The sequence below is a fragment of the Pituophis catenifer genome, unplaced genomic scaffold (genome assembly GCF_029215685.1).
Source record: "Pituophis catenifer annectens isolate HBS135680 unplaced genomic scaffold, rPitCat1.0.hap2 SCAF_4, whole genome shotgun sequence".
Lineage (NCBI taxonomy): Eukaryota > Metazoa > Chordata > Lepidosauria > Squamata > Colubridae > Pituophis > Pituophis catenifer.
In genome coordinates this window covers 915,631-934,254 of record NW_027256884.1, presented here as the reverse complement: position 1 = coordinate 934,254, position 18,624 = coordinate 915,631, and the positions used below count along the sequence as shown (strand labels likewise).

General features: G+C 44.6%; 1 protein-coding gene across 4 annotated transcripts in view; it reads right to left on the bottom strand.

The window, feature by feature from the left end:
- The window catches only part of FGFR3 (fibroblast growth factor receptor 3), a 56,825-nt gene extending 38,431 nt beyond the window's left edge, over nt 1-18,394 (bottom strand). For 3 of the 4 annotated variants that reach the window (XM_070943276.1, XM_070943277.1, XM_070943279.1), the window contains exon 1: nt 18,262-18,288. In XM_070943276.1, the coding sequence (XP_070799377.1) occupies nt 18,262-18,283 (22 nt within the window). In that variant the 5' untranslated portion in view covers nt 18,284-18,288. Of the gene's footprint in view, nt 1-18,261 lie in introns of all 4 variants that reach the window. The other variant, XM_070943275.1, reaches the window with a different exon arrangement.
- Nucleotides 18,395-18,624: the final 230 nt, after the last annotated feature.

The window sequence follows — 18,624 nt, the reverse complement described above, 5'->3', positions numbered from 1 at the left end:
GTTGTTCTTAAACTCCGTTTCCATAATGGTTTGAGACAAGATTTAGCGCCTACCGTCTCTCCTCAATTTTTCAGTCCTCAAAACGTGATTAACAGGCTTGCTTGCTCTGTGCCACTTTGCAAAAGGCGTTTTTTTTTTCCCTTCCCCCCTTCAGCTAGCAACTCTGCAGATAAATGTTCTCCATTCTTATGGGTCTGCATGCCCTTTTGTTCCCCCCCCCCCAGATTAAATCTTCCCTTAAAACGGACAGCTGGCCTCCAACATCTCAAGACGAAAATGCAGGATGCTGCAGGGCCCCCCCCCACTCAAAAAAAAGCTTCATTAGAAAAAAAAAACAAGAACAACCTTTGGATCATGCAACAAAGGACACAATGCCCAAACTTTTGCTTGGCAAGCTAATTAAAACGGAAGCCACCACGGTCCAGAGCCAACATCTAGGGCCAAACCAGGAAAAGGGGGCCGGGAGAGAGAAAGAGCCAGGGGGCTTAACTCCATTCAAAAACCAGCTACCAACAGGGATTATGCTCAGGGCACATTAATTGTCATTCCAACTACAACCGTCCTACTTTCAGCTTCTGTGAAGTTTACTCTCCAGTGCACAACGACTGAAAATCGGCATTGGCTGCAGGGCCCAGACAGCCTGCAGTATTTATTTTTTTTTCCACAGCAAGTAAAAGAGAACTTTTAAGAAGCATAAAAGCTCTCAAAAACTTGGCCTGGTTTTTTTTTTTTCCAGCTTTCCATCATTCCCATTCATTCCCAAAACATGTAATCTCATTGTCGCTTGAGTACATAACAGTGTTTTTATACTTGCCCAGGCACAAGAAATAATGAATCTAAAATCAACAGCAGAAGATAATAAAAATGAGATGGAAGCAAAGGGGAAACAGCGGGAAGATTTAAAATATGGAGAAGTTTCTATGCCAAGGACTAAGAGGTTCCTCTGAACACAGCATAACCTCTTTAGGATAATAAGTCCTTTGATTTCTATGCAAATCTCCTGCTGAAGGAGATGAACATCAGTTCATAAGAAAGAACATCAGTTCATGCACTGATCAGCTGGTTGGTGGTAACATCTTGAGAGAAACCTCTGAAGAATTGCACCCATTCCCCCTATATATGCTGAAAAGCTTAAGGTGGCCCCTAAATCTTGACCACCAAAATGTTCTGCTTTTATTCCTTTCTAGAATCTGTCGTCCGGGTTGGAGGAGAACCTCAATAGTGCAGAACTTGAAACTTCCAATTCAGAAGACCACAACGAAGGGCAGCCCTGAGTGCCACCTGGGAAATTTGTCCCAAAGGTGCTTTTTTCCCCCAAAAGACAACTGGATTTTCTTGTTTTCTTTTGAAAATGTTTCACTTCTCATCCAAGAAGCTTCCACGGTTCTTTTTGGAAGAGAAGAGAAACATTTTTGAAGAAAAAAAAAACAAGAAAGTCCAGTTGCCTTTGGGGAAAAAACCACCTTTGGGACAATTATGATCTGAATGATTGAGAATCTCCATAGACACAGAGAAATGTATATTTATTTATTTATCAAAAATTTATATATCCGCTTTTCTCAAGAGAAATGTCTCAAAACCCCAAGGGAATAATAAGTCTGGAGAATCCAGATTGTTCAGGAGCGGGTACTCTAATGACCACATCTTGATCCAGGAAGGGAATGTTGGTAACTGATTTTTGGTGCCTTCCTTTCTTCAGAAGTGGACAACTCGGTGCTTCTCTAAGAGAGATGATTACCAGTTCTGCTTAAGGCTCATCTTCCAAGTCTTGCATTCTACTTTTCTGTGATTCCCAGGACAAGAACTGTGTGAGACATAGGCAGGTATGCAGACAATCTACTTTGCATCTAAAGTCAGCCATGCATGTTCTACCTGTCAGCTGAGCCTTGAAAAAGTCAGTGATAGCATCACGCAAGACCAAGGTGAGGCTTTCGGGAATATACCAACACTGGGTCTGTAGCAGCTTTCCCATTCTGAATCTGAATTCCACGCACCTCTGCTTTCATTCCTTGGTGCAGGGTCATCTCATGTACAGCTTTAGAGTTGAATCCTTTGTATTCATTATTCTGGACTCTATAATTATCCTTGAATCCTAGCTAGTATAGGTATAGGCATGTTTGTTTGCAAGTATACATTCTTGTGGAGTTTACCTCAATGGTAAGCAACAACTTCAATTATTTCTTAGACCACCATCTCTTCTGATCCTTTCTTTCTATTACTCTTCTTTCTGCTCCACCCCAATTTCAACAACCACAATTTCCCAATTTCCTGTCTTTTAAGAAATGTCTTGTTTACATTTTGCCTTGAACTCTCAATGATAATCTCTGGGCAAACAACTGCAGAGTCCAAAGCTTGGTGCTATCAAAAGCCATGATAAAGAGGGGAGGTAAATCATTTCAAGGTGAGATAAAATGCATACATTCCAAGGTTTGAGAAAGAAAGAAAGAAAGAAAGAAAGAAAGAAAGAAAGAAAGAAAGAAAGAAAGAAAGAAAGAAAGAAAGAAAGAAAGACAGAAAGAAAAAGAATAGAATAGAATAGAATAGAATAGAATAGAATAGAATAGAATAGAATAGAATAGAATAGAATAGAATAGAATAGAATAGAATAGAAAAGAAAAGAAAAGAAAAGAAAGCTACCTAAAATTTGAATAAGCAAAATCTTGGAGGTGCCTCTCCATCTTGTAAAGATTCAGCATCTGTTTACCAGCAATGGCATTTCAATTTCAATGGCTTTGTTCACCCAACACACTAATTCGTGGTTAACCAAAGTAAAGTTAATGAAGTAATTCAGTTGCTTTGCACAACACAAAGAATAATAAGCTGGTTGAATAAAACACTGGGCCACATACTCAAGAACTGGGCTTTAGCCTAGTAAGTTATTCAAACCCAGCCGTTGAGAAATAGAGACCGATGAGTACACCCGTTGCTCTCACTCTTCCAAAATTTCTTTTTTCCATGTAATTTTGGCTTTCCACTCAAGCGGTTACAACATGCCAATGTCCACATAAGAACTTTCTGTGCTCATGTCCTGCCTCAACGCACTTCTAATTGCACAAAAGTGGGATTCTACCATTAGATGCATTTTCAGCACAGAATTATTTTACGTACGTTCAGTTTAGCTATTGCTGGTTGACTTAACTCTTTGAAGATAATTTTCAATAATAAAAGTATTTCTGCTTTAGGTTGAGAGCCTGAGGTACTTGCAATTTATGTTTCCAAGGAAATAATAATGTAAGAAATCCAACTACTATTAGCACTAACCAGCACTGATGATGTTACATGAAACGCCTGCAAGAAAACAACCAGACTCAGAGAGCACCAAGGATGGCCACCTCTTCCTCCTCCTCTTCCAACTCCTCCTCCTCTGAAATTAAATTTCCCTTAGACTTTCAGTCCATCTCTAGATTGGAGAAAAGCATTTATTTCATGGGCCGGACTTCACACTTATAGAAATGTTCAGATGAAATCTGCCTGACGCCTACCTACCAAGCATGGAGTTTTCTAGCTATTAAAGTAGGAACATACACAGAAAACGTAAAGGGGTCCAGAACTCATCCATTAGCACTTCACACAAATATATCTGATGGATTTCCACAGACACGTTCTTTCTCAGTGTCCTCAGTGAAAATAATATTCTAACTATTTTGATCTTTGTTGTTGCGGTATCCTTCATCAACTTCTCTCTGTTAGTCACTGTCTTCGTCATGAACACAAAATGGGGGGGGGGGAGAAAAGAGTTGCTCATAACAAACACCCACACTCACATAGTTAAAAGCTTTTCATTCACCATAGAAATAAAAGTTGGAAGGGACCTTGCGGGTCTTCTAGTCCAACCAACTATGGAGCTGTTTTGCACCAGGAGAACAAATTTCATTCCATTCTCTAAATATTCAGTTACATCATACATCAAATTTCACACATCTCCCCACATAAATCCTTTTCCTTTTAGCCCTGTGCAAGATTTACTGCAATACAGTGGTCATTATTTGCTGGAAATATTATTTTTTTTTTAAAAAAAGAAATCCTTGTTTTTCGAGTCCCAGGAGGGACACAAATAAAACCTTCAGCCGAGTTGTTCTTTTGGGTGTTCTTCAAGTGAACGGTGCTCTGAGAAGAAGTCCCCAATTCCCACCGCAACCCAACCTTTCTCCTCCTTCCCATCCATGGCTGCCTCCTTTGGGGAACCTCTGCTGAAAGTACACAACGTCCCTTGTCTTTTGTGTGCTAGGTAAAGATGCAGGACACAACACATTCCATTCACCAGGACACAAGGGCCTCCTATTTCGGGGCTAATTAAAACGGTGTTTTGAGTCTTCCTTCTTGCCTCCAAGTATGGAAACGGCTGAGAATTATATTTCCTGCCATGTAGCTACAGCATGAAGTTTGCCAATAGCGTTTGTCAGACTCATTTCGTGCTGCTGTCCGAGGGGTCTCCAAACTTGGCAACCGTAAGACCTGTGGACTTCAACGCCCAGAATTCCTCAGCCATGCTTAAAGTTTTAAAGTGGCCAAGTCTGGAGATCCCTGGGCTATAACACGGGAAACCAAGCTCTGTGCAGGCAGTCCTCAACATACGACCACAACTGAGCCCCAAACGTCTGCTGCTAAGTGAAACGTTTGTTAAAGGAGTTTGTTAAAGGAGTAACAAAGGCCATTTTACGACCTTTCGTGCCACAGTCGTTCAGTGAAGCACTGCAGTTCACACGGTTGTTAAGTGAATCTGGCTTCCCTGCTGACTTTGTCAGGAGGTCACAAAAGGAGATCACGTGACCCCGGGACTCTGCGACCGTCATAAATGTGAACCAGTTGCCAAGCATCTAAATTTTGATCATGTGATCATGGAAATGCTGCAACGGTCATAAGTGTGAAAAATGGTCGTAAGTCACTTTTTTCAGTGCCGCTGTAACTTTGAACGGTCAGTAAACGAAGTGTTGTAAGACTACCTGTATTTCTTCTTCCTCGAGCAGAGGAACCAAGCTGCTGTAAGTCAGGCTCCATTCTCACAACCCAAATGCAGAGATCTAGTAGTTGATAAGTATCTATATATAGTCCGGGGGGGAGGGGAATGAACCCAATGGTCAAGCAGTATATTTCCCCTACCCAAGAATATTAAAATATAGAGAAATACGCTTGGAAGCCAATGAGAAGTTAGCGCAGACTGCGAGGAGATCCAGTCAGTCGATCCTGAATCAACCCTTTCTGTAGGACAGAGGGTGAAGCTGAAGCTCAAATACTTTGGCCACCAGATGAGAAGAGAGGACTCCACGAGAAGACTTTGTTGTTGGGAAGGACGGAAGGAGAAGGAGGCAGCAACTAATGCTTGCTGGACATGTATCTTCACAGAGGCATCAAGAGCTTTTTCAAGCCTTCAGCATCATCGTGTGACTTCACATCACATGGTGAACAGCCCTCTGGAGAAACTGCTGACCAAAACAATTGAAATGAGAGGCCCTTGGTACTCTCGGAGCTTGAAACCTCTGCAAGAAAACAAGCCTGCTCAGAGAGCACCAAGGAAACCTCCAGTAGTTTTTATATATATATAAATATATCAATCTACACGAGAATGCAAGAGAACTTGTGGGAAATGTCTATCATTCCAGTTTTAGGAGTTTTCCAATGCTTTTATTAGAATTTCGGAGGTCAGTTGGTGCCATCTGGTGGCATTCTGTGGCCAAGCCAAAGCATCCACATTCCCCCCCTCCTTCCCCAGGACTTCGGCCGAGGCTGCAGTTGCACCAGAGCAGAGAAGAAAGCGGATCGTAGCAGCCTCATTATCTGCCATTAGCCAACGCCACCTGTGTGTGTGTGTGTGTGTGTGTGTGTGTGTGTTTTTGATGGCCTCTAGTGAGATTCTTTCTCTCTAATGGGTTCGCCTTCACTCTTGCGCTGCTGCGTTCGGTGGCTGGATTGTTAAAATTCCTGCAGCTACCTGCCCAGCGCTGTCATGGGGGGCAGGAGATGAAAAGGGCCTTTAAAATTACACGTTGATTATACGCTTGACAAGTTTGCATGGTTTTTCCTGTACAGAAAGAGCTGATAAAAAGGTAAACTCTCCGCCCCCCCCCCCCCAATCCTTTGGAGCAGAGAGCTTCCCTGAGGCTAAACCCAGGCAGCGTTTTACAAGTAGTCCTTGACTTACAACAGTTTGTTCAATGACCGTTCGAAGTTATAACGGCACTGAAAACAGGGACTTCTGACTGTTTTTCACACTTACGACCGTGAACCTGATCAAAATTCATCAGCTGGGCAACTGATTCGTATTTATGACGGTTGCAGTCTCCTTTTTGCGACCTTCCGACAAGCAAAGTCAATGGGAAAGCCACGTCGACTTAACAACGGTGTTACTATCTTAACAAATGCAACGGTTCACTTAACAACTGTGGTAAGAAAAGTCGTAAAATGGGGCAAAACTCACTTAACAAATTTTGGGCTCAATTGTGGTTGTAACTTGAGGACTACCTGTACTGTACAAGAGGAAGGAGTCCCGTTCTCCTCCTATCCTCACCTCGTTTCTTCTCTCCTGAAAAAGCAGTTGGTAAAAAAAACACCTGAATAATAGAGAAAAATGACAAAAGTGGGCTTGGTGCCGAGTGATTCTCCTTGCACAGTGATGGGATAAAATCCTTGTGAAGGCCATCACCGGTTCTCTTGAGAGCACACGACTTTTTCCAAAGAAAGCACAATTTCACAAGACGAGAGAAACCAAGTTGAATAGACGTTCTCTCTTGACTTTTGAAGACCTGGTTTGGGCCTGCACCTCGTCCTTGAATGATGACCGTCATGGAGCCTGCCCATAACTCAAGACAGTCGTAAATCAGGGCACCCACGTGACTGACCTGATTTTACAACCTTTTTTTTTTTTTTGCAGTGGTTGTTAAGCAAACGCTGCAGTTGTTAAGAGAGTCTGTGGCTCTCCGTGAGCCAGTTTTATAAAATAAAATAAAAAATAGAAATAAATGCCAGTTTTTTTATGTGGGTGCTGCAAATGACAGTAAGTTTGGCTCAGTAGCCGAGTGACCAAGGGACGTCCTATGTCTGCAGGGGTGGGGGTGGGTTTGGGCCAAGGATGAAATGCTACCGGTCAAGATGAACTGGTAGCTTAAAAAAGCTACCGGTTGGTCCGAACCAGCATTTCCGATGATCAGCTGTGCTGTGCGGTTTATATTTGCTAGAAAGCAGGAAATCCTCCTTTCTAGTGAAGCTAAATCACGCAGCACAGCTGTTCCCCCCCTCCTGGCTATTCTACTTACCTTCCCAAGCCTCCTTTTTCCACGCAAAGCATGCGTTTGGCGTGCATTGTACATGTGCACACAGTGTGCTTTTGGTGCGCACTGCGCATGTGGGGGCAGCGAATCGGTGGCAATCTGCAGAGGATTTCACCACTGGTTTGGGCTCAACCGTCAGAACTTCAAATATGAATCGTATTTTCCCCAGGTAGGTCTGTCATAACTTTGAATGATGGCTAAGCAACTGATCGTAAATGGAGGACATGCCTGGATTAAACCTGCAGAAAAGGAAACGACCTTCCTGGCTCCCTTTGTGCCTTTTCCTCCAAAATTAGGGAGAGAGAGAAACAAGGCGGGTTCAATCGTTCGTCTCAGTTTGCCCAAGGTTTAGCTCTTCCCTTCTCTGCATTCCTGTTTGCTTTTGCTGTCCTGGTGACCAAAGGCGATGTTGCAACCGTCAACTGTATTGAATCTCAAGCTCACTCTGTGAAGCCTCCCCTGTGGACTGGCCACAGCTCCACACAAGGCAGCCATAAAACACAGTTCAAGCAACACTGCAGAGAGAAAGCTAGAGGTTCAAAAGGAAGATTCATGCACCACGACAGGGGCGTTAAAACGGCCCAATTTTCTTAAATTCTGTGTCTCCAACTCTTCCTCTGAAACAGCAAAACTGTCAATAGAACTGCTGGAGTCTTGCCTATATTCTGCTCAAGGATTTTGGACACCTTTTGTATAGCATTCAGCTCAGGTGGGAGATGATCAGTAAAGTGACATGGGGAAAACCTGGCCAGGCCTATCATCTTTCAAACCTAGGATCTCTGGGAATGAGAAATTTGCATCTATGTGATGTGATGTGGGGTTCATAAAATCTGAGGAACATGGCCTGGCATCATATTTATGTCTTCTTCCTCTGCCTTTATACCTGAATTATAACAAAACCCATAATCACTCGTATCCAATTGTTCTGCTTAGCTTTGACACAAAATAAGATTGAAACTATTTCATTTAAACAAGTGTCGCGTTCAGCCAAGAGGAAAATTGATTGGGGGCCAAGATTCTTGGCACCCCTCAGCATATGAGCATAAGTGAGCCCAGAATTAGTAATAAGTGATACTGATCAATAAACAGTCATCAAAATGCCACATCTGGGTCATAAGTATCCTGAGGAAGTCCGTCATAACTTTGAATGGTCTCTAAGCAACCAATCATGAGAATCTCCATGAAGAGCCAGTTATAAATTAAAAACTATCTGTACACTTCGATCCACCTGAGTGGACTATAGGACACTGAAACTATACTACTTTCTACTTTCCTACTTTCAGTACTGTGAAAGGATTGAGTATTCCCCCGAAAAAAATATTTTTCTAAGCCCAATTTCTTATTTCCGGACTCTGCATCATGATTAAAGTCCCCTTAATCTTTTTGGCGTTTTTTAAGTTTTGAGAATGGATTATCAGCAGCTAAATCTCTGTATTCCTAAAACAACTGAAGGCATCTTTTTACAAGTGCAGCTTCTGGAGCAACTACCACAAAGAGCCAGTTTCCGAACAGGAGACAAGTGGAGGAAAATGTGTGAAAAGCAAGAGGGAATTCGAGACAACCAAATAAAGTGAGGTTTCTCATACCTGAATTATGTTTTGTGATCTCTCCTCCCTTTCACTTCGTTTAAGTCTTATGCTGATTATTATTCACCAGAGCTCTCCTGAATACTCCCCCAACCCACACCTTTTCTGGGGAAGTTTCCTCTCCTTCCTGGTTACCATGGGGCCAGGTTGGCAGAGCCGAGAGAGTCCTTGCCTGCTCTCTTGGAGGAACTACTTCTTCTTTGCAAACACACCGCAGTGAAAGGCTTCAGAACAGAACAGAGTCTCAATTGGCTTCTGAAAGCTTTGCCATTTCTTCCTAAGGACCTAAGCTTGCCCACGTAAACCCTAGCTAGAAATGTTCTCACCCTCCTTGCAAGTGGGAATTGCAGTTTGGGGAAACGATTCTGAACAAGCACGGGAGGTGGTTTGGATTCCCACTGCTAAATTACAGTGAAATTTACCAAAGCAGAGTAAATGCCCCCTGAACTTTCAACCTGAATATTTGAACAAAGGTGCCCCGGTTATCTACTGTGGAAAGGGGAGGGAGGCAAACATTAACCTGGAGAAACATAAAATATATAGGAATCAGAGAAGTTCAGTAGGCTACAGCCAGATCATCCAGTGGGCATATACTCAACACAGGTAAGTTATCAAGAAAATCTCATACTGTGTTTCATCACCTCCAATGGCCAAACCTACTAGAGATACCAACAGTTTACTGAGTGACAATCAAAATCAGATGATTAAATCCACAGCGGCTCAAACACAATGCTAAGAACAAAGATTTGTATCTGTGCAACACTTCAAAGGGATGATTCAGAATGAAGGAGATTGAATCAACTCGCTCCTCCAACTAAGAGGTGATAGCAATATCTAGATGCCTTCCGATTGCTTCAGAGAGACATGAAGGGCAGCCTTGAGCTTTCCCCAAACAAAGCTGGAGGAAGAAATAACACTGATATAAGTAGTAGCCAATGTATCAATAGCCACAGCCTCTTAGAGAGCATGGGAGAAGGGTGCACTCTTTCCATCTCTCATTCTTCTACCAGAATTTAATTGAGGCAGGTCAGACGTCCTTCAGAGCCTCTGCTTTTTCCATCCTCTTCCTCTCCTTTTCCTCCTGACCATTGGCCTGAATGCGAAACACAAAACAACACAACTTCTCAGAGAGCAGGTTTCCAAGGTTGCTATTGACCGAGGAATTTATTTCTGGACAATCTCACTGTGTGAGATAATACGTCTTGGTATTTATCTAGGTTATTTCTTCAGAGTAGACTCAAACAATTCTGCAGCAGGTATTGTATAGTAATATACTGCCTATATTCAGTGGAGTAGAGAATCTGAAATCAAACGCCAGCCCTCTTTATGTTACACTTAATAGCTTGCCTTTTTATTTAAATGATTTGTAGCCATGGGAGTACATAAAGTGCATTGCCATCATGGGGACAGCTACGCTGGAGATGCCACCCTGGAGATACATTATGGTTTATAACACTGATTCTCAGCCTTGTCAACTTTTAAGACGTGTGGACTTTAGCTCCCAGAATTCTCCAGCCAGCATAAGCTGAAGTCCATACATTTTAGAACATAGGGTTGGCAGGGACCTCGGAGATCTTCTAGTCCAACCTGCTGCGCAAGCAGGAGACCCTATGCCATTCAGGACAAGTGGCTGTCCAGTCTCTTCTTAAAAACCTCCAGTCATGGAGTACCCACCACTTCTGGAGGCAGGTTGTTCCACTGACTGATTGTCCTGACTATCAGGAAATTCTTCCTTGGTTCAAGGTTGCTTCTCTCTTGAATGATCTTCCTGCCATTTCTTCTTGTAGAGTTAAGGCTCTTAAGTTGCTCAAGTTGAGAAAGGTTGAGAAAGCTCAACAGGGAAGGCTTTTCAACAATAGCCTCCGCTGAGTGTCAATCAAATCACAAAGTGGGTTTGACGAACGTTTCTTTCTTGGCACCACAGAACAGAGTTTCCCCGTTAGAGACGAATAAATTTAAATAGGGGGGGAGAAAAGTTTCTCAGTTGGTGGCTGACATTCAGCTCCACAGAATCCAAGCCGTGGACAAGGAGGGGACATCTGTTGCCAACTTGGCTTCCAACGCAGCCCCAGAGAAGCAAGCAGTGTGTCTCTCAAGGCATCAGCCAGTCGCCTTTGTCTCCTCTGGAGTTACCCAGAAGCCACTTTGCCCGTCGTTTTCTGCTTTCCTTCCACTCTTTGTCCCTGTCTGGCTTTGCCTGATACTTTTTTCTGTACCAGTCAGGCCGAGATAAGACGTTTATCATCATATTGATACCGCTATCAATCGACCTACAAACACCAAAATATTTGTGGCTAAGTGAAACATTTGTTACATGCGTTTTACCTCATTACTTGTCAGAAGGTGGCCAAAAGGAATCACTTTATGATCTGCAACCGTCATAAATACGAATCAGTTGCCAAGCATCCAGATTTTGATCCTGTGACCACAGGGATGCCGCAAGGGTCATAAGTGTGAAAAACGGTCATAAGTCACTTTTTTCTGCACCGTTGTAATTTTGAATGGTCACTAAATGAACTGTTGTTAAGTCGAAGGCCGCCTGTATAGGAACTCTTAATATCCTTGTATTTTATACCTGGAGAAATAACACCACCAGACGCACCCTCTCTTCTCAGGGTTTTTTTTTCTTTGTGTTGTGCAAAGTCACACCCACAAGTTTGCCAGCTCAAAACCCAAACACTGATAATTTCCTTTGCTAGGCTTGGAACTCTTTTTGATTGGAACAGGACACACATATATTTTTGCACTAGTTCATTATAACTGATCTATTGGCTCCTTGACAGACAATCGAAGAAGGTGACAATGTCGTCCTTCATTATAAAATGGGAAATATTTTAAAAAAGCATTGAAGGGAACTCCTGAAAAAATCACGCAAAGCATTGCGAGGTTAATATGGACGATTTTGCCTGGCACCTTTATTCCTATTCTGACAGGCAAGGGAAAAACTGCAGGCATTTTGACATGTCCTTACCGAGGCCTATGATTAAAACTGTTATCGGTTCGAATGGAACTGAATCTTGGTGCCTCAATCTAAAATAAAACGAAGTCTGGCTCATTCCGGCAGCCAACTCCACGGCCAAGATTTGGGGCGAAAACCAGGATAAATTCCCTCATGGAAACAGTTGGATGCTGAGTGAAGAATAAGATGACATATTTTCCACTATTCCATCTTCAGAAGCTGTTGGGACTCCTAGCTGCATCGTATCATTTCGTTCCCTGGTTTTATATATTGCCTTTCATTAAGAAGAAATACTAGGGCAACTTTTCAGGATGAAATACTAGGATCGGGTTAAATTAAATGGTTGGACAAACCCTTTCATGCATCTTGCCCGCATTCTTAAGCCACAACTGAAAGCAACTCCATAAAATTAGACCAGATCAGACCTCAGATACTGCTCCTTTTAGTATCCAATGGCATCCAAGTGGCAGGAAACCTGAATAATGTTGCTCAGAGTGCCTAGCAGGGTGTTTCAAGTCGGTCCACACTTCTTAAAATTACAGAGGTTGAGAAGTCAGAGAAGGAGGACTTGGCTGACCAACGGGGACTCCGGTTACCCAGACAGATGACTGGAGCTATGCACCAGAGACACCAATTCCTTGTGTGTCCAATCACACTTGACCAATGAAATATTCCATTCCACTCCACTCCACTCTACTCTACTTTATTCTTCACCATAAGTAGCTAAGGTAGAAATCAAACTGAGATCAGATGTTGGTTGAGAAGATGCGTCCTCATCCATCACTACTGTTACCATTACAGAGGTGGAACCATGTACCATGACTATCCTACCACTAGTAAAATTTCAGCTACGGGTAATCCTCGCTTTATAGTATGAGTGTAATGAAGCCTACCCATCTGACTGACCCAATTTTATGTCCTTTTTTGAGGTGGTGGTTAAACCAACTCAACACTGAAAATTGGACTGACTTTGGACCAAGCGACCAAGCTTGTGGGCGCACTCATGCTTCTGCACATGCGCAGAAGTGTCCGGGCAAGTGGGTGGAGCCTCCCGCCACTGCTGCTACCGGTTTGCCCGATCCAGTGCGAACCGGTAGCAATCCACCACTGATCATAACTCAAAATGATGAGCAGTCTCCTTTACAGTCATAAAATGAGGCCTCCCAGTTCAGACACATACTGTAGCAGCTTAACACAAAGCTAATAAATGCTCTTTTTCCATCCTAACACAACACAACCTTTTAAACCAGGACCTCAGCATTCCACAATCTCTTTGCTCTTATCTCTCACGTTTGGTGTTTTCTTGTCCCTGCTGTACGATCCCCAGGGACAAGGCACTTTATACTAAGGCTGTTTTTACTCATTAAAGCAGCAGCATCTTTAATGAACCTGGGGGGGGTGAGGAGAAGCTTTTTTCAAAGTCATTTTCGTAGTGCACATAATCTTATTTTTTTTTAAAAAAAAAGATCAATCCCGTATTTGTTTTAAACTTTTCTCTTTTTTTCAGCACTGCTATTTCTAAACTCTGCTTCCTGAAACTTCTAAGCTCTGGGGCCTCCTAATCAGTTTTGCAGGGATATTTTCCGGATCCAGTCCTTCATCCAACTTATGAAAACAGCCCTGGACAGTCATGTTGCAAGCTTCACCCCTTTTTCATCCCTGCATGGAATATCGCAACGCACAAAAGAGGCTGGGCTTCTGTCCATCAATGCAACCTTATTTACATCATCCACTCCTCCGTTCTCAAGTCATCCTGAGTCTGGGGTCTCTTGATGGCCCTCAGTCTCTAAATCAGGGCTCTCCAACCTTGACAACTTTGAGACTTGTGGACTTCAACTCCCAGAGTTCCTCAGCCAGCTGGCTGAGGAATTCTGGGAGTTGAAGTCCACAAGTCTCAAAGTTGCCAAGGTTGAAGAACCCTGCTCTAAATCACTGGAGTGTCCCACATCCTCACAACAGCTGGGGCAGAGATTGAATTGATCAGCCTACTAGTCCTCAACTTTTTCCCCATAAGAACCAAGGTCTCATCACTGGATGCTTTCACGAACCTTCACACAAGCCATTTACACTCTTAAGAGTTGATCACTGATGACGTTACCTAATTGGGTAATGAAACGTCTGCAAGAAAACCACCAAACTCAAAGGAGTCCACACTCTTTCTTAGCCACACCAGGCACTGATTCATACTTGGGCTGCCACATTCTAACTGCTGAAGGGTGCAAAACGCACCGTTTCACATTTGTGTCGCACAAAAGTGCCCCTATTTGGAAGAAGAGACTGTTTCATTGAACAAGGGCGCCTGCGAAGGAAACTGAACTGCAACTAACGAAATCACGCCAAATATGTTTCAAATATTTTCTTTCCATTCCCCGCGAATCACAAGATCATTTCTACAAACTACAGATCGGGAAACACTAAGAACCGTAAGTATAATTAGGAATGTTGTTTTTCTCAGCTGTTGTTGTGTTTTAAAAAAAGAAGACTTTTCTCACCCACAGCAAAAAAAACAAAAAACAAATTAGAATTAGCAAAATAAGAAATCTTGTGGGTATCACATAGCAGCATGATTCAAAACTGGTATGATTTGGATCACAATGTCAGGATAATCCTGTTTAAAACAAGACAGCGATGCCAAGCAAGATAAATAAAACCATAGCAGTCATCACAATTCTCTTGAAATGTTTATACTAACAGATCAATTGTTCTCATTAACAAAACGCAAATGAGGTGATCAGGGAACTTTCCGCACTGATTCCTAAGCAGAAAAACTAGAAGGACACGGGAGCCCATTTGAAGCTAAAGACACACACACACACACACACACACACACACACGGGACAATTTCAGATCAGAATGACAGCACCATAAAAACCGTGTCGTGGCCTGTGTGGAAGTTACCTACAAAAGGTAACCTCTCACGCCAAGAGTCTTCCTCCCATTCCAAAGCAATTCTACTGGTCAAGGTTTGAGCCATTCTCCACCAGAGTGTTTATCCTGCCAGATCCGTCTTGAGAACTTGGGATTTTGAGGAGGGGCTGCCACAGAGGAGAAGAGGAAGGGGTCGACCTATCCTCCAAAGCACCAGAAGGCAGGACCGGAAGCAATGGACGGAAACCGACCATGGAGCGAAGCAACCTGGAATTAAGGAGAACATTCTTGACAGAACAATTAGCCAGTGGAACAGCTGGCCTCCAGACGTTGTGGGTGCTCCATCACTGGAGGTTTTGAAGAATGGAGTGGACAGCCATTTGTCTGAAATGGCACAGGGTTTCCTGCCTGAGCAAGGGGTTGGACTAGAAGATCTCCAAGGTCCCCTCCAACTCTGTTATTCTATAATTCCGATTTGCCGGACATCGACTAACCTTAGAAATGAACTAAACTCATTAAAAGCAAGAGCCTCTTAAGGAAGCTAAACTGGATTCGGAGCTTCTCCGGGGCCTATCATGTACCTCAAGTGGATTTGCCCATGATTTAAACAGGGCTTATTTCAAACAAGTCATAGTTAGTTCATCACTACAGCTTTAGATTTAAGAACTGCAGTTAGCCACAAAGGAAAAGCTACCATCCAAATCTGCTCAAACCTCCCTGGTTGAAGCCATTTCTCCTGCTTCTTCCCTATTTCTTTCCCTTTGGCTGTAAGCATTTGTGAAATGTTACTTTGTGTTAATGTGCTGTAGGTTTTAAAAGAGCAAATATTATTTTTAATTGCTTTTCAAAGTCATATAATCCCGCCAGAGCCTGGAAAGTGGGCACAATTATCCCCAGCTAAAATAAACACAAGATGCAAACAATTTCTCTCTGTGTACAGAGGCGTGGATCTGCTCTCTTTGGTGCCCTTGTACCTTTTGTTTATAACTGCAAATTAGCAACAAGTTGTCTCAAGCAGCCCTTCGGTTGTGGAGCTGTAAATATGGAGGGGGAAAAAGATACGTTCCCTGCTAAGCAGAGTAATTTTCCTTCGGGGGTTTTAAAAAATAATCATAATGGGCCACAACTGGAACCCAACCCCTTGTGGGTCTCTTAAGAGTCCCCCTGGCTGCGTCTGAGTCCGCCTGCTACTTGTCATGCACCAACCGTACCGAGTTATATCTTTATCTGAATGCGAATGCAAATTTGAATGCTTTTTTATCTCCGTGTCTATTCTGTGGCGGCTGAATAGAGTGGCCGCATGTTCCCGGCTGCAAAGGAGTTCAGTGACCTCCCTAATCATCACTGCCACTCTCATGAATGACCTACACGGTCCATTCTGTCTTGCCTCTCTACTTTCATTCATAAAAATAAAATTGACATGGTCTTTGCTGCAGGCTGGAGAAAAGGAGCCGGAGGGGAAAAGCTCCGCTCAGAGGAGGCCCCCAAAGACTTCGGTTTGGACCGTATTCAAGAACGGCCCCGCCATCTGCCTTCTTCTCCCTCACGGCGGAATACCTCCCTGGAAGATGCTAGAATCTGCACCACCTTTACTAATAGCTAGTACTCCTATGAGCAAACACAGGCATTCCTACAGAATGCCTCCTTTCAGTGCGGCTGAGTGGCAACACAAGGCAGGAGCTGTTATAACCTTCCCAGCCCTGCGTGGAGAATTAGATCACAAGCGGAGGGGGGGGGATGTTTCCAAGTCCTCCCCTCTTTTTTTTTTTGCAAAATAAGGCCTTGGACAGCGAAATGCAAAGCTGCTGAACAACCCGCCTTAGGAACGGACCAATGACCGGCAGCCCCTGTTTCGCCCTGAAAAAGTCCCCGTTTGCCTCCCTCTGCCATGTCCTGATCAGAAAGTCAACATTAGTGCTGTGTCTGCGGCTGAACTGTCTCCTTTGTTCAAGCTGCTCAACAGAAGGTTTTCACAAAGCTAAGATTTATATCAGGCCTGTTATATTTATAGCATTTATGGCCTGTTGAGTGCAGAGTTTCGCTACCCTAAAACGTTTGGCCAGCTTAATTCATGAAATCCAGGTTTGCCTCCAGTGCTGGGGATAACTGCTGTCAACAGTCACTCAAATTAAGGCTCTTTTGTCTTTGGGAATTAAGTCTAATTGTTGTTGTTTATTCTGGTGGGACTGTAACCTACTCACACCCAACAAATTGGTCTTTTGTGTATTTGTGTAATTGTGTCTTTGACCACATTTTCTTCTAAATAAGTTGTGCTTGTTTACACACAACACAGCAGCAAAACCAAATATTGGTGTTACTTGTGTAGCGTCTTTAGCTGGTTTCATACACGGACAACTAAACAAACTCCTGGTAACGTAATACAAGGAGAAGTTCTCGGACTCTTTCTTTCTATCTCTAAAAAACCGAATTGAAAAGCTGAAAATGACTGTCAGCAGAACCAGGTAAACTCAGCCGGACTATTTTATTTTTACATGGCAAACACTGGGTCTTCCAGCCACTGAGATTCCTTGGGACAGTAACTCTCTCCTGAACATTAAATGAAACTGCTAGGATGCACACACAGGACTACCACCTTAAGTCTCTTTCAACATAAGAAACCTTTTGAAAAAGTCCCTTCGGTTTCCATCAGGAGTTCACAATTGCTTTTATTGATCATTTGGTTGCATAACAAGCAAAGGCAGCGGGGAATCTAAACCACTGACTGCAATCATCCATTTTTCTGTTTCCTAGGTTTTAATATCCCAAGAATTAAAACCAAACTTTATCTGTTATTTTCTGCGTCATCTGAAGGGAAAGATGCCACAACAGAAGTACACGCTGCTTCTTCACTTTTCAAAGGTACAAAAAGCCCTTTTGATACAGAGCTGGTGGCTGCCATGGCTACTATTTTGAGACCAGGAGGCACACCTTGTGTTGCTACTCGGGTGTACAGGCAGCTGAGCTGGACAGACTAATATTTGCTCAGGGTTTGAATCCTGCAATACCTGGAGGAAGTATTACTCCTCTACCTTCTGCCTTTGCCTTTGCCCAATTTGTCACCCAGCAGACTCTGGAAGGAGAAGTCGGGACTGCAGGGCAGCAGTTTGCAAGGACAGAAAAAGTTGCCCAGAAGGACTAAGATGCCTTAGGAAGGGAGCGGGGGGGGGGGGATTTGATGGTGATGATGATTTGAATGCCGGTGCAAAGGAGGGGAGCCCCGCCGCCGTTTTCTCGCCACCGAAGGAGTGGAGAAAGAGCGCGCAGCCAAACGCCTCGGCCGGACGGAGGCCAAACAGACCCCGGGCACGCTTCCCCAGCCAGCCTGGGCCAACTTTCCGGGGTCCGGGAGGAGCCCCATTCGGAGAGAGCCCAGGCAAAGCGAGGAGTCTCCCAGGCTGGAGAGCTCCGTCCATCCGTCCATCCCCCCGGCCGTTCCGCCCAAGCGCCCAAGTTCCCAAGCCACGGAGGCGCTGGGTGCTTGAAGCGGCGAAGGGGCCGGGGGGGGGGGGCTTGCCGGTCCCCCGGGGCAGGGGAGACGGGGGAGCTGCGGGGCTTCCCCCTCCTGGTCGCGCGGGCTGCTTACCTGAGGGCTGCCGGGTGGCCATGGGCGAGCCGGGGGCCGGGAGGAGCAGGCAGAGCAGGGCGGCCCAGAGCCCCAGCATGCCGCCTCGGCTCCAGGGCGCGGGGGAAGCGCTGGCCCGGCCGGCCTCAGCCATCCTCCAGATGCATCGCTGCCCCGCCGCCGCCTCAGAGGCTCTGCTGCCTCCGCTCCGCTCCGCTCCTGCCCGCACAGCGCTCCCGCGAGGTAGGCGGGACCCCCCCCTGCCCCGCCCCGCCCGCCCGCCCCGCCCAGCCCCGCCGACGCCCCCGCCCGCCGCGCCTACCTGCCGCGCCGCTCTGCGGAACAGCGCGCCGGGCTGGGCTGCTGCTGCCTGGCCGGCCGGCC